The 19,621-nt window shown below is 46.3% G+C and overlaps 1 protein-coding gene across 1 annotated transcript; it reads right to left on the bottom strand.

Moving 5' to 3' along the window:
- Positions 1–756: 756 nt before the first annotated feature.
- PABPN1 (poly(A) binding protein nuclear 1) lies at positions 757–18,168 on the bottom strand. Its single transcript, XM_049897515.1, has 11 exons — positions 18,079–18,168; positions 17,692–17,779; positions 16,784–17,223; positions 16,010–16,157; positions 5,842–6,197; positions 5,385–5,499; positions 4,610–4,677; positions 4,173–4,279; positions 2,807–2,894; positions 2,570–2,721; positions 757–1,675 (listed from the first exon to the last, which is right to left on the bottom strand). The coding sequence occupies exons 3-11, from the start codon at positions 17,213–17,215 to the stop codon at positions 1,636–1,638; spliced, it is 1,506 nt and encodes a 501-aa protein (XP_049753472.1). The 5' UTR covers positions 17,216–17,223; positions 17,692–17,779; positions 18,079–18,168; the 3' UTR covers positions 757–1,635.
- Positions 18,169–19,621: the final 1,453 nt, after the last annotated feature.

Genomic DNA, 19,621 nt, shown 5'->3' with positions numbered 1-19,621 from the left:
GATTTTTGATAAAAAAGGTACCCATGTCAGAGGTGATCATGAACAAAACATGAGAATAGAAAATGGTGAATAGAGCATGCAGAGGTTGAAATATTCAGACAATGAGTGCTAGATTAAAAAATCCTGTGGGTAACAGAGTTGTTTTAAGATCACTCTGACAATATAAAGCGGACAATATAAACTGGAGAAGTTAATACGATGAAGTAACTAAAACACCGAGAGTGCTAAAACAATGAAAGCCACAGTGAAATCCTAATTAATGGGACACTAGCAGATGATCCAAAACCAATTAGCTGAACATATTAAGTGGTCACTGCACAGCTGAAGAGAAGACAACATAAGCTTTGCAATTGTCTTTAACCTAAATGTTAAAAACAAAAAACTTGCATTCCCCAAACCCACCCTGGAGTGGGGAAGGCAAGGTTACCTACGAATCCAGTGTTGCTGTGGACAATTTACTTGCAGGTAAGTTTTATCAGGACGCACACACAACTGCTACTAGGTCATTCTAATCTGGCCATTATGTGATTTTTCCAGGCTTGTTTAATTTACCTCTCAAATGCCAATCATCCTTAACTATAAACATAATGTTCCTGCTAGCTGTAATTTAACTCCTACTCCTTAATTCACAAGTGGGAACTTTCCCTCCATAACACCAGCACTTCCACAAAGTAGAATTAACAGCCATCTGGGATTTAAGAGAGAATAGGTAGATATATAAATAATCCTTCCATCCAAATGGACAATTTTTATTTTCAAAAAACAACTTTATTCATGACACATATTTTTTTTTTTTTTTAAAAAACTCCCACCCCCTGGAAATGAGCTAAAAAAATAAACAAAATCCACTTCCCACCTCCCCGTTCCCACTTCCTCCCATTCCCTCCAAATAAAAAGGGGAAAAAAAGGCAAAGGAAAACAAAACAAAAAAACCGAAAAACAAAAAAACACTCCAAACCCCCAAAACAAGGTAGTGCATTTCCCCAGGGGAAAGGGGAATTTACACTGGAGCCGCTGGGAGCGGAACGGAGATCTTCCAGCTACAGAAACCTGCAAAGAAAGACACTCAACAGAAAAAGAAACACAAAAGGAAACAAAACAGATCACCAGGCAATCTGGAGGGGCAAGAGCCAGAAAAGAGGGGTGGGGTGGGTGGCAGACCTGGCAGAACAGGAAGCAGGCAGAAAGGGACTGTGAAAGGCAGGGAGAAGATGGAGGGAAGGTAACAAGCAGAACAGTTTGGTGTCCTTCCAGAGCCCTGGGTAAAAAAAACCCTTCTACCACCCAAGCCCACCTACCCTTGAGCAGCCCCCAAGGGGGTGAAGCAGGACAGGGAAAACACGGGGAGCAGCTTGCGCAGTTGAGACGTGTCCATGGTGAAGCCCCAGAGTGAATGAGCAGCCCCCCGCCCCGCTCCCCGGGCCTTCCCCTACTCCCCAAAGCAGGTCCCTCCTCAGCAGTTAGTTATGGGATTCTCCCCCCTTCCACAGTATATCTTTTTTTTTTTTTTTTAAATATTTTTTTTTCCATCAAGGTCATCTTCTGTTTTTCTTTTTTTTTTTTTTTTTAATTCTTTTTTTTTTTTTTTTCCTTCTTTCCTCTTTTTTTCCTCTCTCTCCTCCTAATACACTTTTTTTAGTAAGGGGAATACCATGATGTCGCTCTAGCCCGGCCCCTGGAAGAAAGAAGGAGAATTAGGTGTTAACATCATCACTGGATATTTCAGCACAAGCCCCTCCCCGTAGGCCCTTGCCCCAACTACTGTGAAGGGGAAGGGGAAAGAAGTTTACAAGTGCCCTAAAACTGACCCTATACTCCCAGAAACAGAAACACCTGAAAATGAGAGGGGGGGTTAGCAGAATACTTGCTGAACACTGGCAATAAAGTGGCATATGAGATACAGGGGTGAGAGAAAGAGGACCCACTGTTTGTTCTGTTTTCAGTTTTTCACAGCTCTTAAGACCTAGCCCTCACCAACAGATTTACCCTAACTCCTGGGAGCAGACAGGTAGATCTTATGAAAAAACCTGTCTAATTAAACGTACAGACTGAAACAAACCAACAACATGGGCTATACCCAGTGAGAAAGTTAATTTTAAAAAAGACTGGCTCAGTTAAAGAGTAAGTTTATCTCAATATCCTCCCACGTGGCTATTGGGGAGGTCAACTAGCCTCTGGTACTCATCCAAGGGAGGTTTAAGCCTAAACCCCTCCCTAACTCTGATAAAAGTTGCCAATGTCCGCAGTGCTTCTGCTGCTCTGAGGCCCCTGTTCTCTCCGGCCTTCAGCGTAAGCACCCTCACTGCCACCAGTGGTGGGAGGCTGGGGGAGGAAGCATTTCTCAGAACAGAGTGGAGAAAATCCAGCCCTTATCACCAATTTCTGCTCCAGAAAAGATGTGAGACTGGCCTCCTGGCCTGGCCTCCAACTACCTTCCTCACCCTGCACAGGCAGGAGACCAAGTCCCTGGAGACCACGGGGAGGGGGAGGGAGACTCCTCAGATCAGGAGAGAAAGAAGCATACAGGGTTCATGGGAGGCGGGGAGAGGAGCAGCCCATCTATCCTGACCTGTAGACGCGACCCCGGGGCCTGCTGTTGAAACCACTGTAGAATCGAGAGCGGGAACTGTTGTAGTTGGTGGTCCGGGCACGGTAGCGCGCTCGTGGGAAACCCCGGTCTGTTGTGCTGATGCCTGGTCTGTTGGTTCGTTTTGGGGTCACCTGGGAATGAGGGATATGCAACAGAAAGCCTTAAGGTAACCTGTGGTTTTACATAAAACACAACTACAACAGGCATAAGGCTTACCTTGATTTGTCTTCCTCTAAAAAGGGATTCATCTAAGGCCAAGGAGGTCCTCACTGACTCCTTGTCTGAGAACTCTATATATGCAAACCTAAAAAAGGGTAATTGTCACTTTATCTCTCTGAGGTTGCAAATAGCTCTCAGGTCAAATTTAACCTGCAAACATGATTTGTTTGCATGCAATATGTTTGCATCTGTAATTATTTGTCAAAAACGCTTTTTAAAATGCAGTATTTTAATCAAAATTTCCAGCTACTCTTGGAAAACTATAAAATAAGACACCCAAGGGGTCTGGATTTCCATGACTGTAACCAGCTGGAACTAGGTGTCTGTCTTCTTCCAGTTCAAGAACCCACCTATACCTGGCCCACTTTATTTCTGTTAACCGTCTGCTCTCTAAAGACATGTACGTGCAACCCATGATATGTACCAGAATTAATGCCCTATCTTTTCTTAATAGCAAATGATTCACCATTCAATTAAAAACAACCTGCACCTACCCCTCACTTATCAACTTGTTATGCCACATTTTGCATTTTAACAATAGTAAGAAAATCTACTATCTGACTATTCTGCGCATTAACGAGGCAGCAGGCACAGCAGCAATGGCTGCAGAGCATCCCCTCCCAGGAGGAGGGTCTACGGGTGGCCTCCAGGAAGCTGGGCGGTGCTGCTCCTTGCCCTCTGCTTCTTCCTGCCAGCCAGGGCACAGCGTCCAGCTGCCACGCGGGGCCACAGCCTTCGGGCGGACTGGCAGGCAACAGCAAGCCAGCAGGCGCCTGTTCTGGATTCCCAGCTCCTATGAGGTCTGCGGCCCTGCAGCTCAAAATTGCTTTGGGGTGGGAAGGGAGGAAAGAGGCATTGGAGAGGGTGTTTGGAAGAAATGCATGCAAGTTTAATGACATCCCAAAGTGAGGTGAACTGAGCCTGAAGGCTCTGCCTCAGTGCGGCTGGGTGCGCGGCCAGGCTCTCGGTGCCCTCACAGGAAGCCTAGGTGACTCTCCAGGCCTGGAGGGCAGAGCAGGCTCTGGGATTGTTAAGCTGTGGGCCCTCCAGTCACACAGCCCGGCTTTATCCAGCTTTGACTCCTTCAAGCCGCCTCCTCCACAGGCGAATAATCCATAACTGGACTTGTCACAGTGATGAGCATATCAGTAAATCTTAGTTACTATTTCTATGATCACATTTTCTAAATTAAAAAAATCAAACAAATGGATGGTCTGAAAACAGGGGAAAAAAGGAAAAAACTTCCATTTTTGCATAATACCGATTTTCACATAATGACCCAGACTTTATGAGGAGTCTTTATGAGGAGCGGGTATATTTTTAAACTGTGATTACAATGATCTTAACTTACTTCCCTACTTACCCTTTGGGATGGCCACTGAATTTATCACAGAGTATGGTAACACGGTTGACTGAACCACAGCCGTGAAAGTGTGCTTCCAGCTCTTCCGCTGTTGCACCATAGTCCACCTGATTGGGAAGTAAAAGGTTTCATAGAGATTGTGCAAATGCCAACTCCCACCTCAACATATTCCCTGCCTAGCCTTTGGGCTGGGCCATCATATACCCAAAGGCACACCCGATCTAGTTCTCTAAGGAACTAATTCTTTTCTTTCCAACCCCAGAGCCTCTGCTGATCATCAGTCTATTACCTTTTATCTCCTCCCAAACCATCTACCCCCCAAAGCCCACCACCCATCTTGGAGATAATCCTTTCAAAAGACTCCTGGTAAACTGCTCCCCGAAATAAAAGCTTCTCCTCCTCCACCTCCCAAACCCCAAACAGGGCCTAGTACATACATTTCCAACATAGATAGAACGAGCATCAGCCTCCATCTTCTCCTCAATGGACATGATCACTGGGCCAGCTTTGAAGAAAAAATAATTAAGAAATGAAAATTTTTTTTCTACTTGACTAACATATGCAACATTCATTCTTATACCACCAGCTAGAATAGAAACTCAATGAAAGCAAAGATTTAGCCTGTTCTGTACCTGTACCCTGCTGTACCCATTACCAAGAACAGTGCCTAGCCCCCAGTATGTGCTCACTAAGCATGTGACAAATTAAAGAATAAACTACTACAATCTTAAAAACAGCACAGGAAGCCCCAGCCCCCCACTGAATAGCTTTGGTTTAAATGTCCTGAAACCTGAACAAAATTAAGTGGGCTGAGACTATAAAGCTCTAGATTACAAAGGGGAAGTACCCTGCAGCTGAGCAGTCTCTTAAGACTCTGATTAACTAAAGGGTCTCTAACTGGAAGAAAAATTAAGTCTTGAAGGTCAAATGCTAGCTGGCAACCTCCTCAAAAAAAAGCAAAGGTAGACTAAGAACAAAGAGCAACACATTTACAACAGGGACAAAGGGTGGTACAAGATTACCATCACCAAAACACAGGTTCTGTCTCACAAAGGTCAGAGGAACACATAACAGACTATGACCGCGGTACTTGCCCAGTAATTGCTCGAACGGCAGCTCCAAGGTCTCAGGCATCTAATCCCAGTCTCCTTACTCCCCGAAACCCTTCCGACGCGAGGACCCGGGGTCCGCGTGCAACCGCCAGTTACTCACCATTGCCTGGAGGTGGACTCATATTCATCTGCTTCTCTACCTCGTTCTGCAGCTCTTTTAGCTTTTCAGCTTCTTCCTCCATCTCCCTGACTCGAGCTTTGATCGCTTCCAGCTCCTACAATGAGTAGGGAGTGGAATGAAGAGCTTAAGAAGAACCAAGGCAGGGGCTGCGTCCTGCTCTCGGTACGCGTGCGGCTCCAGTCATTTCCCTCGCCCCACGCGGAGGACGTGATGATAAGAAAATCAAGCCACCTTCTCTACACCAACACTAGGCACCCATGACGCCCTAAACAACCTGGCCGGGCCCCTTCTGGCGATCGAGGATCAGTCCCCGGCCCGGCCCCAGCCACGTTATTCCCCGCCCACCCCAACCCCCGCCTGCCTCCCGCTCGACGAGCTCTGGGCCTCCCGTGACCCGGCCGGCCGGCCGACCGCTCGCTCGCCCTCCTTCCCTCACCGGGTCCTCAATGGCGCCGTCCCCCGGGTCACCCTCGACCAGTCCCGGCTCCTCCTCCTCCTCCTGGCTACCGGGGGCTCCCGAGCCAGGCCCAGGGCCCGGAGCTCCCGGGGGGGCGCGGGGCCGGGGCGGCTCCTCTTCGGGCTCGGGCTCCGGCTCGGGCTCTAGCAGCAGCTCCCCAGGTTCCAGTTCCTCAGACTCCAGGCCGTTCCCGTAGTCCCCTGCGCCCCCCGGGGCCCCCTCCCCGGCCTCCCCACCGGCCCCGGGCACAAGATGGCGCCGCCGCCCCGGCCCGGAGCCCCGACCGCCCGCAGCCCCCGCTGCTGCTGCCGCCGCCGCCGCCGCCGCCATCGCCGCTCAGACTGGGGCCCGCCGCCCGGCGATTGGAGAGCAGCACCGGCCACGCCGAAGATTCATTAGTCAAACCAACTGCCAGTCACCACCAGCTAGTAGTCCATTGGGGAATATTACTTGGCAATCAAATAAAACCCCACCTCCAAGGCGGGAATACTGAGCCAAATTCTCAAATCCCGGTAGGAGAAATCTGTCTGTCAATCAACATACGTCCCACCTCCCCTAAGTCCTTAGGTAACAATACCGCCACGCTGTGACGACATTCCAGCCTCTCCACCGCCTACGGGCGGGTCCACGAAGTGTATGACGCTCCGTGATTGGCCCCTGGCTAAGCGAGGTGGAACAGACCAATCTTCCGATATCCTCATCGTAGTGGTCCAGTCTCAGATGCCGATTGGCTAGCGAGATTCGAAGGGCTGACACCCATTACGCGACAGGTGAAACTTGCCCCCAAACGGACTGCCCGATTTAAAGTAGAGAAAACCCGAGGTCACATGACTTAACCTTGGGTGCCGCCATCTTGATTGTACTGGTTGCCAAATAGTGAGCTTTTGGAAAGCAAAGGCCGGAAAACATAGCGGCGGTTTCTGGAAACTGGCCTGACCAGGACCACCAGTAGATGGAAAGCACCAGTAGATGGGATGTTGCTGGGAATGGAGGGTTCTGAATAGAGCACTCCAGAAGAGAGCTTACTTTCCTTATCGAGGTTATTGGCACCACCATCCACTAGGTCTCCTAAACCAGAAAGTGGGGAGGAATCCTCACTCCACTGCTAACCAGTCATGAGTCCTGTCAGTTCTGCCTCCTGCATAGGCCCTCTATCTAAGCCCTCTGCTCTTGTCCCAGTTTCGGCCTGTTTGTTCTCTTGCCTGGACTGTTGGCTACAGCCCGCTAACAGGTCTCTCGACTGTCAGTATCACACCTCTAATCCGCACCGCTACCAGACCATGCTGGCTCCCCTTTGCTGGCCTGGTTAAGGCTCAACTCCTTACCCTGGCCTTAGAGAACCCAGGTCTATGCCTCTATAAAAGCAGTCCGTATTGAACCAGATCCACTGTAAACTCATCCCTCCTCTCCCGTGACAAGCGGGCTACCTCCACTCTCTGTACTTCATCGTTCTATGCTGCGTTTCCTAACTAGGTTGTGAGCCCCTGGAGATGAGCTGAATCCTATTTATATTTGCATCTCCACAGCGTGGCACTATGCCTCGCACATAATAAGTGTCTGTTGGCAGAAGGATGCATTAATTGGGGAATCGGGGGCCAGGAAAGCATCTTCAACGCTTTCCTGGCCCTCAAGCCCTCCTACAGACCCCAGAGGAGTTCTCGGGGCAGGTTCTCACCATATCGCTGCACTTCAAGATAGCAGTTAGACCTAAGCCTGGAAAGCAGGGTTGCCACGTTTTAGTAGTGATCCTACACATTTATTAAACAGGCAGGAACGGCGGTACTAAGTTTGCAAAAGGAATTTTTGAGCCAGACCAAACTACTGTTTGAAAGCTGGAGCACAGGAGCCCAACCGAAAGTATCAAACAACCCCAGCGGGGTTGGGCGTGGTAGAGGCAGACGGATTGACACAAAAGGAGATCCCTATTAGCAAACATAAAAATCAAGCTTCTCACTACACGCCGCTTCTCCCCTCTCCCCAAACTTGTTCTCATAAATCCTTACCTCTGGAACTGAGGAACTTGAAGCAGAGTCAGTTGCTGATAACTTCTGGACAGCCATCTCAGCTTCAATCTGGGAGAATTAAAGTTGAGGCCGCAGACAAACTCTAAATGACTGTGACTGCACTGGAAGAAAGGTCTTTTATATGGATCGGATCATAACCTAATCAAGATTTGGATGTTTTATTGGCTCCTAATTTAAACTAATCAGGCCAACTAAGGGAAATGTAATTTTTTAAAAATGTCTTTGAATCCTTTTTCTTGAGCACTTGATTTTGTACAGGCACCATGCTAGGCTACTGAACATCTCATTGAAACCTCACAAAAACCCCGTGAGCAAAGATTTCCAAATATCTTTTTTTTTTTCCTGGGGGGGAGGATGGGGAAGAGGCTTAAAGAAGTCAGGTAACTTGCCCAAGTCAAGGAACTAATTATAAGTGAGCAGAGAATTTCAAAGCTTAGATCATAACTACTACTATAAGGACTGCTTTAATACACAAAAATTACATTATGTATAATTCTGAAAATTGGAAAAAGACTAAATCCCAACACTAGACAACTGTTAAGTAAACTATCATTATATCCAATCAAAGATTACTATGCACCTATTAAAAGGTTTGGGGCCCTGGTGGCACAGTGGTTAAGAGCTCAGGTGCTGAGCTCGGCTGCTAACCAAAAGCGCTGAAATTCAAATCCACCAGCCACCCTTTGGAAACCCTACGGGGCAGTTCTACTCAGTCCTATAGGGTTGCTGTAAGTCAGAATCGACTCACCAGCAACGGATTTGGTATGTTTTTGGGGTTTTTTTTTTTTTGGTTTATTAAAAGGTTTACATATAGTGTGTGATAAACAACAACAACAACAAAAAACCAAACCCTCTGCGGTCGAGTGGATTCTGACTCATAGTGACCCTATAGGACAGAGCAGAACTGTCCCATAGGGTTTCCAAGGAGCGCCTGGTGAATTCGAACTGCTGACCTTTTGGTTAGCAGCCGAGCCCTTAACCACTACGCAACCAGGGCTCCATAGTGTGTGATAACATGCAAAAAAAAATTTGTTAGGCCAAAGAAGCAGAGTGTAAAATTGTGTATGAACTATGATTACAACTATGTATATATAAGTTTTAAAAACTTGGGCATAAGAGGAAAAATAAAACATTAACCAGTACAATATTTCTGTTTTTTAGTGATAGGTACCAAAAGCTTTTAGAATGTTGAGACTTGTAACCCAGTAATTCTATTTCTTATAATCTGTTTTAAAGAAATAATCTAAAAAGTGGGTAAACATTTGTGAATAAAGATGTCCATCAAAGTGAAAAATAAAAACAAATGTCCAAGTGGAGACTTGCAGGAAAATTATTTCACACACAAAGGATGTAACTTCATTCTGCCTTCAAAACATTTTTAATGACAAGGAAAAATGTTTGTAATACAATGGTAAACAGTTTCAGTATACAAAATTGTATGTGTGTATGTACAGTATGATCATAAAATATAAGCATAGATAAAAGACTGGAAAGAAATATGCCAAAATGTTAATAGTGATTCTTTCTGGTTAGTAGGATTACAAACGATTTTCTTCTTTATAATTTTATATGTTCTCTAATTTTCCGTAATCATTTTTATTTAAAATTTTAAAAATCACTCCAACTTCTAGATTTTCTCTAGGAAGTGTGATTACTTTTACAAAAAAAATAACACATTTAAAAAGATGTTTGAATGGTGACTTATAAAGTAAGAGCCTTCTCTATTAGATTATAAACTGTAGATGGCAAGGACACAATCCTAATCATATTCCCATTGCCTAGCACTGTGTGCTCAATAAATGTTAACAGAATGACCTTCTGTGATGAAAATATTATTTAATATCTTTCCTATTGTTGATGCATAGAGAACATCAAAGAGATAAGTTTCCCTCTGAGAATGAATTTTTAAAAAATTAATATGTAATGGTGTGAGATTCACCCATTATGATAATTCTCTGTAAGTTATGACCTATAAATAAAGGGCTGTGAAGTTTAAAAAAAAAAACAAAAAACTACAACCATGTTATGCCCCAGAGGAGGGGAAAATGTCTTAATATAAGGGAATGGTCAGTGGAGTTGGGAAAAGGAGAATTTAAGTTAAAATACAGGTCGAGGCATCTTCAGTTCCGTCCAGAAGGGAAAAGGTTCCTCACTAGACAACAGAAATATCTGGGCTCTTAGTAGTTTCATAATGATTTTAACTCCTTCTTTGAAATTTTTATAATTCTCTATGATATAAAATTACACTGTTTAATACAGTAGCCACTAGTCACACATGAATATTGAGTGCTTGTAATGTGGCTAGTCTGAATTTAGAAATTCTGAAAATACATACTGTATTTTGAAGTTTTGAGGATTTAATATGAAAAAAGAATGTAAAATAGCTCATTAATAATGGTTTAATATTAATTATACATTGAGAATTGATAATATTTTTGCTATACTGGATTAAATTAATATATTACTAAAATTAGTTTTACCTGTTTCTTTTTGCTTTATCCAGCATAGCTACTAAAACCAAAAAAACCAAACCCAGTGCCGTCAAGTCAATTCCAACCCATAGCGACCCTATAGGACAGAGTAGAACTGCCCCGTAGAGTTTCCAAGGAGCGCCTGGCAGATTTGAACTGCTGACCCTTGGGTTAGCAGCTGTAGCACTTAATCACTACGCCACCAGGGTTTCCGTAGAGCTACTAAGAAAAGGTAAAACTACATATGTGGTTTGCATTATATTTCCAACTGGGCAGCACTGATATAGAACCTTGGAGTCTTTACCATTTACTTCTCTCTGTGTTGACGCGCACTCCGTTTATCTCCTAATACAAAGTCTGGCCCTACCCACCTTAACTCCCTAAGTCTGCCTTTGTTTGCACATGGGGTTGCCATTTAAATAAGAAGCCTCCATTGGGCTGCTTAATTTCTATTCTGCTTGGTTCACTTTTAAAAAAAATTTTTTACCTGAAAAAACTTTAATATACTGTACCAGAAATACATATTCATTATCAAAACATCAGAACATACTGATGGCAAAAAGAACAAAATAAAATCACCCATAAATTCCACCACCCAGAGATAATCACTAAGGCTATTTTGGCATATACCCTTCCTGATTTTTTTCACTATACGAATATATATAGAGGCATACATATACATATTTTAGCAAAAATGGGATCATACTGTATATATTGTTTTCTAATCTATTTTCTTTTTTACCCAATGAGATACAGAAACATTTTTCCATGTCAATAAGTGTATTTTTCCAACATCAGTTTTCATGGCTTTACTCAAAAGCCACCCTAGCAATGAGGCCTTCCTTGACCACCTTATTTTAAATTGAAATCTATATACACACCTTCTCAGTCCCCCTTCAATGAATTGTTTTTCTCCACAGCACTTATCACCTTCTAACGTATTATAAAATTTATTTAGTTTCTGTTTGTGACCCTTACTAGAATATAAGCAACGTGAGGGCAGAGATTTGTGCGTGTTTACTTCTCTACCCCAGTGCCTAGAACTGTGCTTAGCACAGAGAAGATGCTGGAATATTTGCTGTACGAATGAATGATGGAATGAAGAACTACATAGTATTCTGTTTTCTGGTTGATTTTTTAAATGTTGTTAATTAATTTATATCATGCCTATATCCACATTTGGAGCTCTGGTGGTTCAGTGGTTAAGATCCTGGCAGCTAACCAAAAGGTCAGAGGTTCACATCTACCAACTGCTCCTTGGAAGCCCTATGGGGCAGTTCTACTCTGTCCTATAGGGTCGCTATGAGTCGGAACTGACTCAACAGCAGTGTTTATTTATTTTTTTGGTTTTATATCTGCATTTAAGGCAGCTGCTTTTAAATTTTTCAAAATATCTGCCCTTAAGTAAAAACAGAACGCTTATATCCATTTGACAGAAATTGTAACTAAACGTTGTCCAATTTTTATCAAAAGTGCCATTTGGAGAAATAACACTCATAGAGGACTGTCTGAAGGGCACAATCCATCTATTCCTTAGATGGTCCAACACTGAGCCCTGCATTAAGCCAGATCATCACAGGGCAGTGTATTGGGCTAAACTGTGATGAGCTTGATAGAATAAGCTTAAGATCTACTGAATCCCTGTTTGGTGTTTCTAGAAGAAACAGTGGTACAAAACTCAATATCATATTTGCTGTTAGGTGTTGTAGAGCATGGTGTTCACTGTATCACTCGGTGTCTTCTCAGAATAGTCACAAAACTTTTTGCTCCTCTTGAGTAACTGATGGGCTTTTATAAATCCTAAGAGGAATGTGAACTTCATTGTATTTTCCAAACTGCTTTAGCTGCCAAGAAGCTCAGAGCTGAATTCATAGCCTTGCTTTAATATTCAGGAATATTGCTTATAGAATGCTTTTCTGTGCATTAATTTTTTTTGTACTGTAATACAATTTTCCCCTCACCTTGACTTTAAAAATCTGTATTTTCCTATTGTTTTGTCTTTTGTGTATTATAGTAAGATGTTTCAAATGTTTTTCAGAACTAGGCAAATATAATCAATCAATCATTAAATCAATCACACTGCAGTGGAGATAAATGCACTAGCTCTTACAGCTTGATGACATTAACTGTTAAGAGCATCTAATTCCTTTTCCCCTAATGTCCTGTTCACCAAACTACACAGTATTTTTCTACAGAGAGAGAATGGAAAGGCCACACTGGGCTCCTCTCAGCAGTTATATTTTTCACTACAATTTAACGCATAAACTCAAATTCCAGTTTATTGCACTGGATTATAGAAAGACTAGAAATTCCTGCTTGATATTTAAAATGAAGATTGCTATTCCTGTCAGACGTGATTTTGATGTGGTCCTAGACTGGAGGTGCAGAGGGATGAACTGAGTAATTCCTGGCAAGCCCATGCAGTTTAGCAGTTTGCATTAATGTGGCTAAAGCCAAACATCTCAGGGGACCAGGAAAGGAAACAGGGCCTCCCTTTTGCCAGGCCTGTTTTAAGTCTGAGGTAGGAGCAGGGTACCCAGAGAAAGATGCTCGTTATCACACACTTCTGATTAGAGGCTGAACCACATTTCAGGACTTGACAACTGTCATGCAAAGGTTTTTGGCAGGTTGTTTTGTTTTTTTTTGTGGCAGTCGCAAAGTACCAACATACACACACCCTCTCAGTAAGGCTTGGGTTGGCATAGATGGAGTTCTTGGCTTTGGGCATTTGGCTGGGGGAGAGAGTAGGGGGAGGCTACAGTTTTTTTGTTTTGTTTTGTTTTTTTAATTTCAACACTTTCCCAAATTCCTATTACTCTAATTCTTGTCCTTAACAAGGTCTTGAAGAGATGCCTAGATGAAGGAATGTCCTGACCCCAGGCTATACAGTGTAGAAGTCACAAAACCCTGCTCAGTCCTTCTCATTAAACTTCTGGGCTTTATTTATTTTTTTTTAATACGACCATTACATATTACACAAAAATAAAAGTCAAATGAACTTGATATTTATAAATTATTAAATAAAAATACAGGAATATATATTTATATTTATAGAGCTTTTTTCTTCTAAACTAACCAAATCTGTTCTCCCGCCATTTTATGATTTAAAAAAGTAAATAGTATATGCCCTAAAATAAGTGGGGAGTGGGGCTAATAACCGCAGGACCTAGTTGCCCTACTTCCGCTCCTTCCTTGGCCAAAGCAAAGTCCCTATTTGTCCCTTTGGGCGCTGGAGAGCAAGAAACACCCTCTCCACCTATTTAATCTTTGAAAAATGGCAATTACATTATTTCCTTTATTTTTTTAAAAAGTGAAATGGATTTAAAAATTGGGAGCCATCCTCAGCCTTCTTGGCCAAGAGCTAATCCCAAGGAACTATATGGCTCTAGAAGAGTCCCTATTTTCCCTGACATAAGAGTCTCTGGGGTTTCCATTGCCCTTCAAGCTAAGAAGGACAGGACAGGTCAAAACTGCCCACTGTGGTCCCATCCAAGCTGTTTTTAGGAATCCAGACCAAGCCCTTTACCCTTTTCAGAAAATAGCCCCTCTTTCCACCCAGGTGTGAAGGCCCAGAACAGGGCATTTTGGTAACTTGACCATGGTCCCTGCTGCCCCTGTTGCTAAAGGACCACAGGAGAGCTAACAAGACCCTGTGGTAGAGGATGGGATGAAGCGTCTGCCCCACACCTGGGGGAGCACAGGCTCCACTTTGAAGCTGATGATCTAGTCAGTGGTTTTCCAACTTTTTTCAGCAGCAAACCCCTTAATTCAAATAAAATCTTACCCTGGACCCCGATATGTAAGACAACTACAAGGGGAGCTGTTCTGTTTGAGGGCAAGTAGCCCAGCCTGCTCAGCCCCCATCTCATCTCCCCAAGGACTCCTGAGGCAACCCCTAGGAAACTGTGGGGCTTTGCCAAGCAGTTTGAAAACCACTGGCCTAGTTTGTCCTGAGCAAGTCAGAGACCCCCCACCCCAACTGCCTGCCACAGACCAGCTCTGAGTTTCTGGGATCAGCATACTCACAACAGACCAAGTGGCACATGCAGTCTACCACCTCCCCTATAAATACCATTAAAAAGTGCGGTCCTCTCTCAAAAGCAAAAGTCTGGACTAAACACCTGAGGCCAATTTTGGTCCCACAGTCTAGCGAGCACAACTATGTTGCCACATTCCTGGACCAAGTGAAAATCTCCTCCAAGAGGAACCAACCATGTTCTAGCTAAGCTGATCAGTGCTCAGGGTCAAGGGCAGGGTTCTAGAGCACTGTGCCACTGAAGTCAGCATTGGAGAGCAGCAATTTTAGCACCTTGGAAAGTGCAGCAGTGAGGTTTGGCTCAGGGCATGCATCTGCAGTGAATCATTTCTTCTTGAAAAGAAAAGGCTATAATCTGAATCTGTTCTGGAGGACTGTGAGCTCTGAAATTAACATCCCCAGACTGTGAGGTACAGACAAGTAACACTCATGCAAATAGCGTGGCTTCAAAGAAAATACAAAATGCTTCTAGGTCATGGTAGGTACTCTAGAACCCATATACCTGGCCCCTGATAAAGCAGCACCAAAGCCCACTGCACAGAACAGGCAGATCACAGAGTACACGTCACCCTCACACCCGCCGGGATCAGAGCTGGGTTTGTTCTTCTCAAGGCGTTAACTCTGTCTCTCTGAGATAGTGCAGGACCCACACTGTATTCTAGATCAGCATTTATGTCCACACACTCAAAAGGAAAACTAGTTGGACCCCCAATTTAGTGTTTAAGTTTGGGTACAGAGGTCCCAGGGATAGGGAACACTTCTAGTGCCTCAGTGGGAGAGGAGGGCGGCAGGCAGGTCCAGCTCCTGAAGCTTCCACCCACCCAAGCTCCACAGCCCTGCCTTTCTGTTGGAGCTCAGGAGGCAGCAGCAAGTGCGTGATGCACAGGAAGGAGGTGAGGAAGCAACAAGGCCAGCTGCAGAAGGGCTCTTTTCTTCAAAGCCCTGGGAACTACTTTCTGCAGAGAAGTGTCCAAAGGCCTGTGTCTGGATACAGTGTTTCTCCTCAGCCTTGAGGCATCAGGACAAGGGGGGAGGAAGGAAAGGGCAGGGAGCAGGGGCAGAGAACTGCCACTTGTTCTTGCCACTGCAAGAGGGGGGTATCTTTTCTCCTCGAAGAAACCCACCACCACCAGATTAGACAAGCAGCCCAGCATGCACACGAGCATGCGTGCACATGCACTCACGTGTCCAAGCAGCCCTCTGTCACAGCCACTGCTCCCTATCACCTGAGAATCCCGAGCTTCCATTGAAAGCTGTATTCTCCCCAAATCCCACTCATCCCTTATGCAAGCTCCCCTTCTTCAGGGCTGCAAACCAAGCTCCAGGAACAGTGTCATGTGCCCACGCCTATAGGCATGATCCCTCCCACCTCCCCCCATCCCTGGAATGACTCCACCTCCTAGCCCTCAGATCTTTCCAATACCTTCCCCAATGTCTCCAACTCACCCTCCAGCCACCTGCCTGATACATTCAGCTCCCTCACACCCTACCCTTCCCTTGCTCACTCCATTCTTGGCCCATCCATTCACCCCACTTGTCCAAGGGCATTTCTCTGTTTTCTTCCTGCTCTCCGGTTCCCTCACCACACCTAGTCCCATCTGGCCCTGGGCTCTCTCACTTGCTAGCAAAAAAGGCCCCTACAGTTACCAGGGCCCCCAGTGCCACAGCCCCCGTCAGCACTGTCCTCACTGATGCCCAGTTCCCCTCCCGCAGACGCCGTGCCTCCTCCAGGGCCCCGTCCCCGTATAGAGCTGTGAACTCCGCCTGTGGGAGAGAAGGGAAGTAGGAGAGAAAGGAGAAAGGGATATCAGGAGAGGAAAGAGTGGAGAAAAGAGGAGAGGAAGAGTTCCAGTTCCATTCACTGCGAACACTACCCCACACCCAGCTCCTCCCTGGCCAAAGCACTACCATCTGCAAGCCCCCTGAAAGCCCCACTTGCTCCTGGCTCGTGTGCTCTCTCCACCTCAAGTGAACCCTATCATTTCTCGGCCAAAAATTCTGTTCAGAACTAGCATCCATCACCAAGTCTTGCCTGACTACCACCCCCGACCCTCCAGGCCCTGTACTCAGCTGTATAAAGTTCCTGACAGCTGGCTACCTTGCCTGACATCATTTCCCTGCAGGCATTCCTTGGGTGCTACGTATTCTGTTCTCTGCTTTGGACCATGAGCCCATCCAGTGATTACTGCATGGGAGCCCTGGAGTGCAGAGTCTAGCGTGTTGCCCACAGTAAGGACATTTCTCAATCTGATTCTATCCAAACAAGCAGACTCGGCCCCCACGCCTCATTCCCAGCACAGCTGCCTCCTGCCCCAATCAGAGCCCCAGCCTTCCCCTGGAGACCAGCTTTGCAGAGGGACGTGCAGAGCAACAACCGAGAAGCTTCTTACCCAGCCCCCACTGCTGTGGATCCAGTCAGCCAGCCGCGTCTCCAGGTAGACCACCATCCACTCCTGCACTTGTCCCACCAGTGGCTCCATCTCCTTGTTGACACTCTCAGCACACAGAGCAGCCCCAAAGACAAAGAAGGCCACAAGGCGGCCCCAGTTGGGGCCCCCTTGGAAGAGTTCATCAGAGACCTGGGTGAAGCGTTGCTGGGCTGAGCCTGGGGTCACATGCAGCTGGGCTGCCAGATCAGAGAAGGTGCGCCGGAAGCGGGTCTCGAACTCATCTCCAGCTGCCCGCATGGCTTGGTGCAGCGGGTCAGCTGCTGGGCCCTCCCCGGGGCCAGCTCCACAAACATAACCCTTCTGCCTCAGCTTGTAGCCCACAAAGTCTGCCACCAGAGCCCGTGTGTCTGGGGCTGAGGCTGGGGTCGCCATGCGGGCGGCTGCAAGAGTCAGGGATGAAAGACTAACATGAATATATGGTCAGAGACCCCAAAGGGGCATTCAGGTTTGGCCAACCCGGAGGGAAAGGTTGGGGGTGGGAGGGAGTGCTCAAAGACCACTGGGCAGGGAGGGGCAAGAACCAGGGAATTAAGTCATGGTGGGAGCCAGGGCATAAGGGTCTGGCCATTAAATTCATATTACGCCAAATAAAACGTAAAACAAGTAAATTTTCTTTTTTTAATACTTTAGATTCCTTCCGTAATAAGAAAACACTAGCTCTATGACACTCCTACAGACCTCCTCTCTATACTGCACACCTTCTTGACTAGAGGAAGGGGTTTAGGACTTCCCCAAAGGCAAGACTGTGAAGATGTTGGCAAAGGCGCAAGATGGGGTGGAGACAAGGGCTGAAGAGAAAGGTGGGAGAGGCAAAGGGGTGCCTGGGATAGAGAAAAGGGGGCACTCACCCAGCCTGGATGGCAGCTCTTAGGACCCAGCACCGGTGGCAAGAAGCCCCCAGCTGGGGCCTTTCATCCTCCCGGCCAGCGTGGAGCCCTGGGAAGGGGAGGGGGAGATCAGAGCTAGGTGGGAAAGGCCAGGGAGCAGGGTCTGGCCTGAGAAGGGCTGGGGTTGCAGCTCCTGGGACCTGGCGCCTGTCCCCTACGTCCTACCAGCTGTGTGGCTGAATCCATGTTTAATGACTGTCCTCCCGGGAAACCCAGGGCCAAGGGCTTCCTGCCGATACCATCTCTTCTCCCGGCTCCCACCAGTGCGGCCCAAAGGCCCAGCTCCTCCCTTACCCCCACCCTCAGCCTGTCTCCAACCCCGCCCGCCTGCCAGGTTAGAGATCTCACGGGTCAGGCCGCTGCCGGGATCCCGGCCGTTTCCTGGTGCAGGAGCTGGGAGGGAGGGAGAGAGGGAGGAAGGGAGGGAAGGAAGGAAGGAGGAGGAAGGGGGAGCAGGAGGGAGGGAGAGGGGGAGGGCCTGGCGCCGGGTGATGATGGGGCCCAGAGATGCGTCCAGAGAGAGGGGCGGGGCTGGGACGCAGGCCTGGGAAGGGCCACAACTAGGGAAGAGAAGGCCACTGAAGGTAAGGGAGAACAGGGCGAGGAGAACACCATGGGCCGGGCTGGGCTCCTGAGTCTCAAGGCTGTCCAGAGAAGCGCGCTGGACCCTGGGAAATCTCAGAGCAAATGCAATATTTCCAGAAGGTTTCTCATGTTTCACATACTTGTTGAACTTTTCCAGTCCTGGAGTGGGAGTGGGTGCCTGGAAAAGAGAAGCAGTTGCCTTTACCCTGTGAACCACAGGCCAGGTACCTTTCCCTTGCAGGACTAATAGACGATCACTGAGTCTTTCCCATCCTCTTTTCTCCAAGGCCTTTAATCGAGTGAGTTCGTGGGCTGGGGCTTTGGCCAGGCATCAGGGAGCCTGGACTTTGATCACAAGCAGTACATGAAGGCGACTTTTTTTCATCTTTATTTTTTTGTAATCAGATGATTTAGTTTTTTTTTTTTTTTTTTTTACTCAACACATGAACTCCTTCTTGTTATGAGAAAGGCAAACAATACAGAAGTACAGAGGAAAAAGTACATGTCCTCAACCTCACTCCCTCCCCACCCACCTACAATCCCACCTCCTTCCTGAAGGTCCCCAATGTTAAGGTTGATATTTATTCTTCTGGATTTTACATATATAAAATGTGTTTATATATCTGTGTGTATACATATATACAGAGCCCTGGTGATACAGTAAAAACCCGATGCTGTCGAGCTGATTCTGACTTATAGCAACCTTGTAGGACAGAGTAGAACTGCCCCATAGATTTCCAAGGAGCAGCTGGTGGATTCAAACTGCAGACCTTATGGTTAGCAGCTGAACTCTTAACCACTGCGCCACCAGGGCTCGCAGTTCAAATTCACCAGCCGCTCCTTGGAAACCCTATGAGGCAGGTCTACTCTGTCCTGTAGAGTCACTATGAGTTGGAATCACCTCTACAGCAATGAGTTTGATTTTTGGTTTTGGTGGCACAGTGCTTAAGAGCTATGGCTGCTAACAAAAAAGGTCTAGAGTTTGAATCCACCACCTGCTCCTTGGAAACCCTATGGAGCAGTTCAACTCTGTCCTATAGGGTCGTTATGAGTCAGAATCAACTCAACGGCAACAGGTTTGGTTTTTGGCTTTACATACATATATACCAAAAAAAAAAAAAAAAAAACCCACTGTCGTTGAGTCAATTCTGACTCATAGCAACCCTATAGTACAGAGTAGAACTGCCTCATAGGGTTTCCAAGGTGCCACTACGCCACCAGGGTTTTCAACATATATACCTGCTCCTAACTTATTGACATAGTTAGGTTCCAAAGACCAGGTCATTACGTGAAAACTGGCGTTATG

Source organism: Elephas maximus, chromosome 10, assembly GCF_024166365.1.
Source record: "Elephas maximus indicus isolate mEleMax1 chromosome 10, mEleMax1 primary haplotype, whole genome shotgun sequence".
Classification (NCBI taxonomy): domain Eukaryota; kingdom Metazoa; phylum Chordata; class Mammalia; order Proboscidea; family Elephantidae; genus Elephas; species Elephas maximus.
This window is presented reverse-complemented; position numbering and strand designations above follow the sequence as displayed.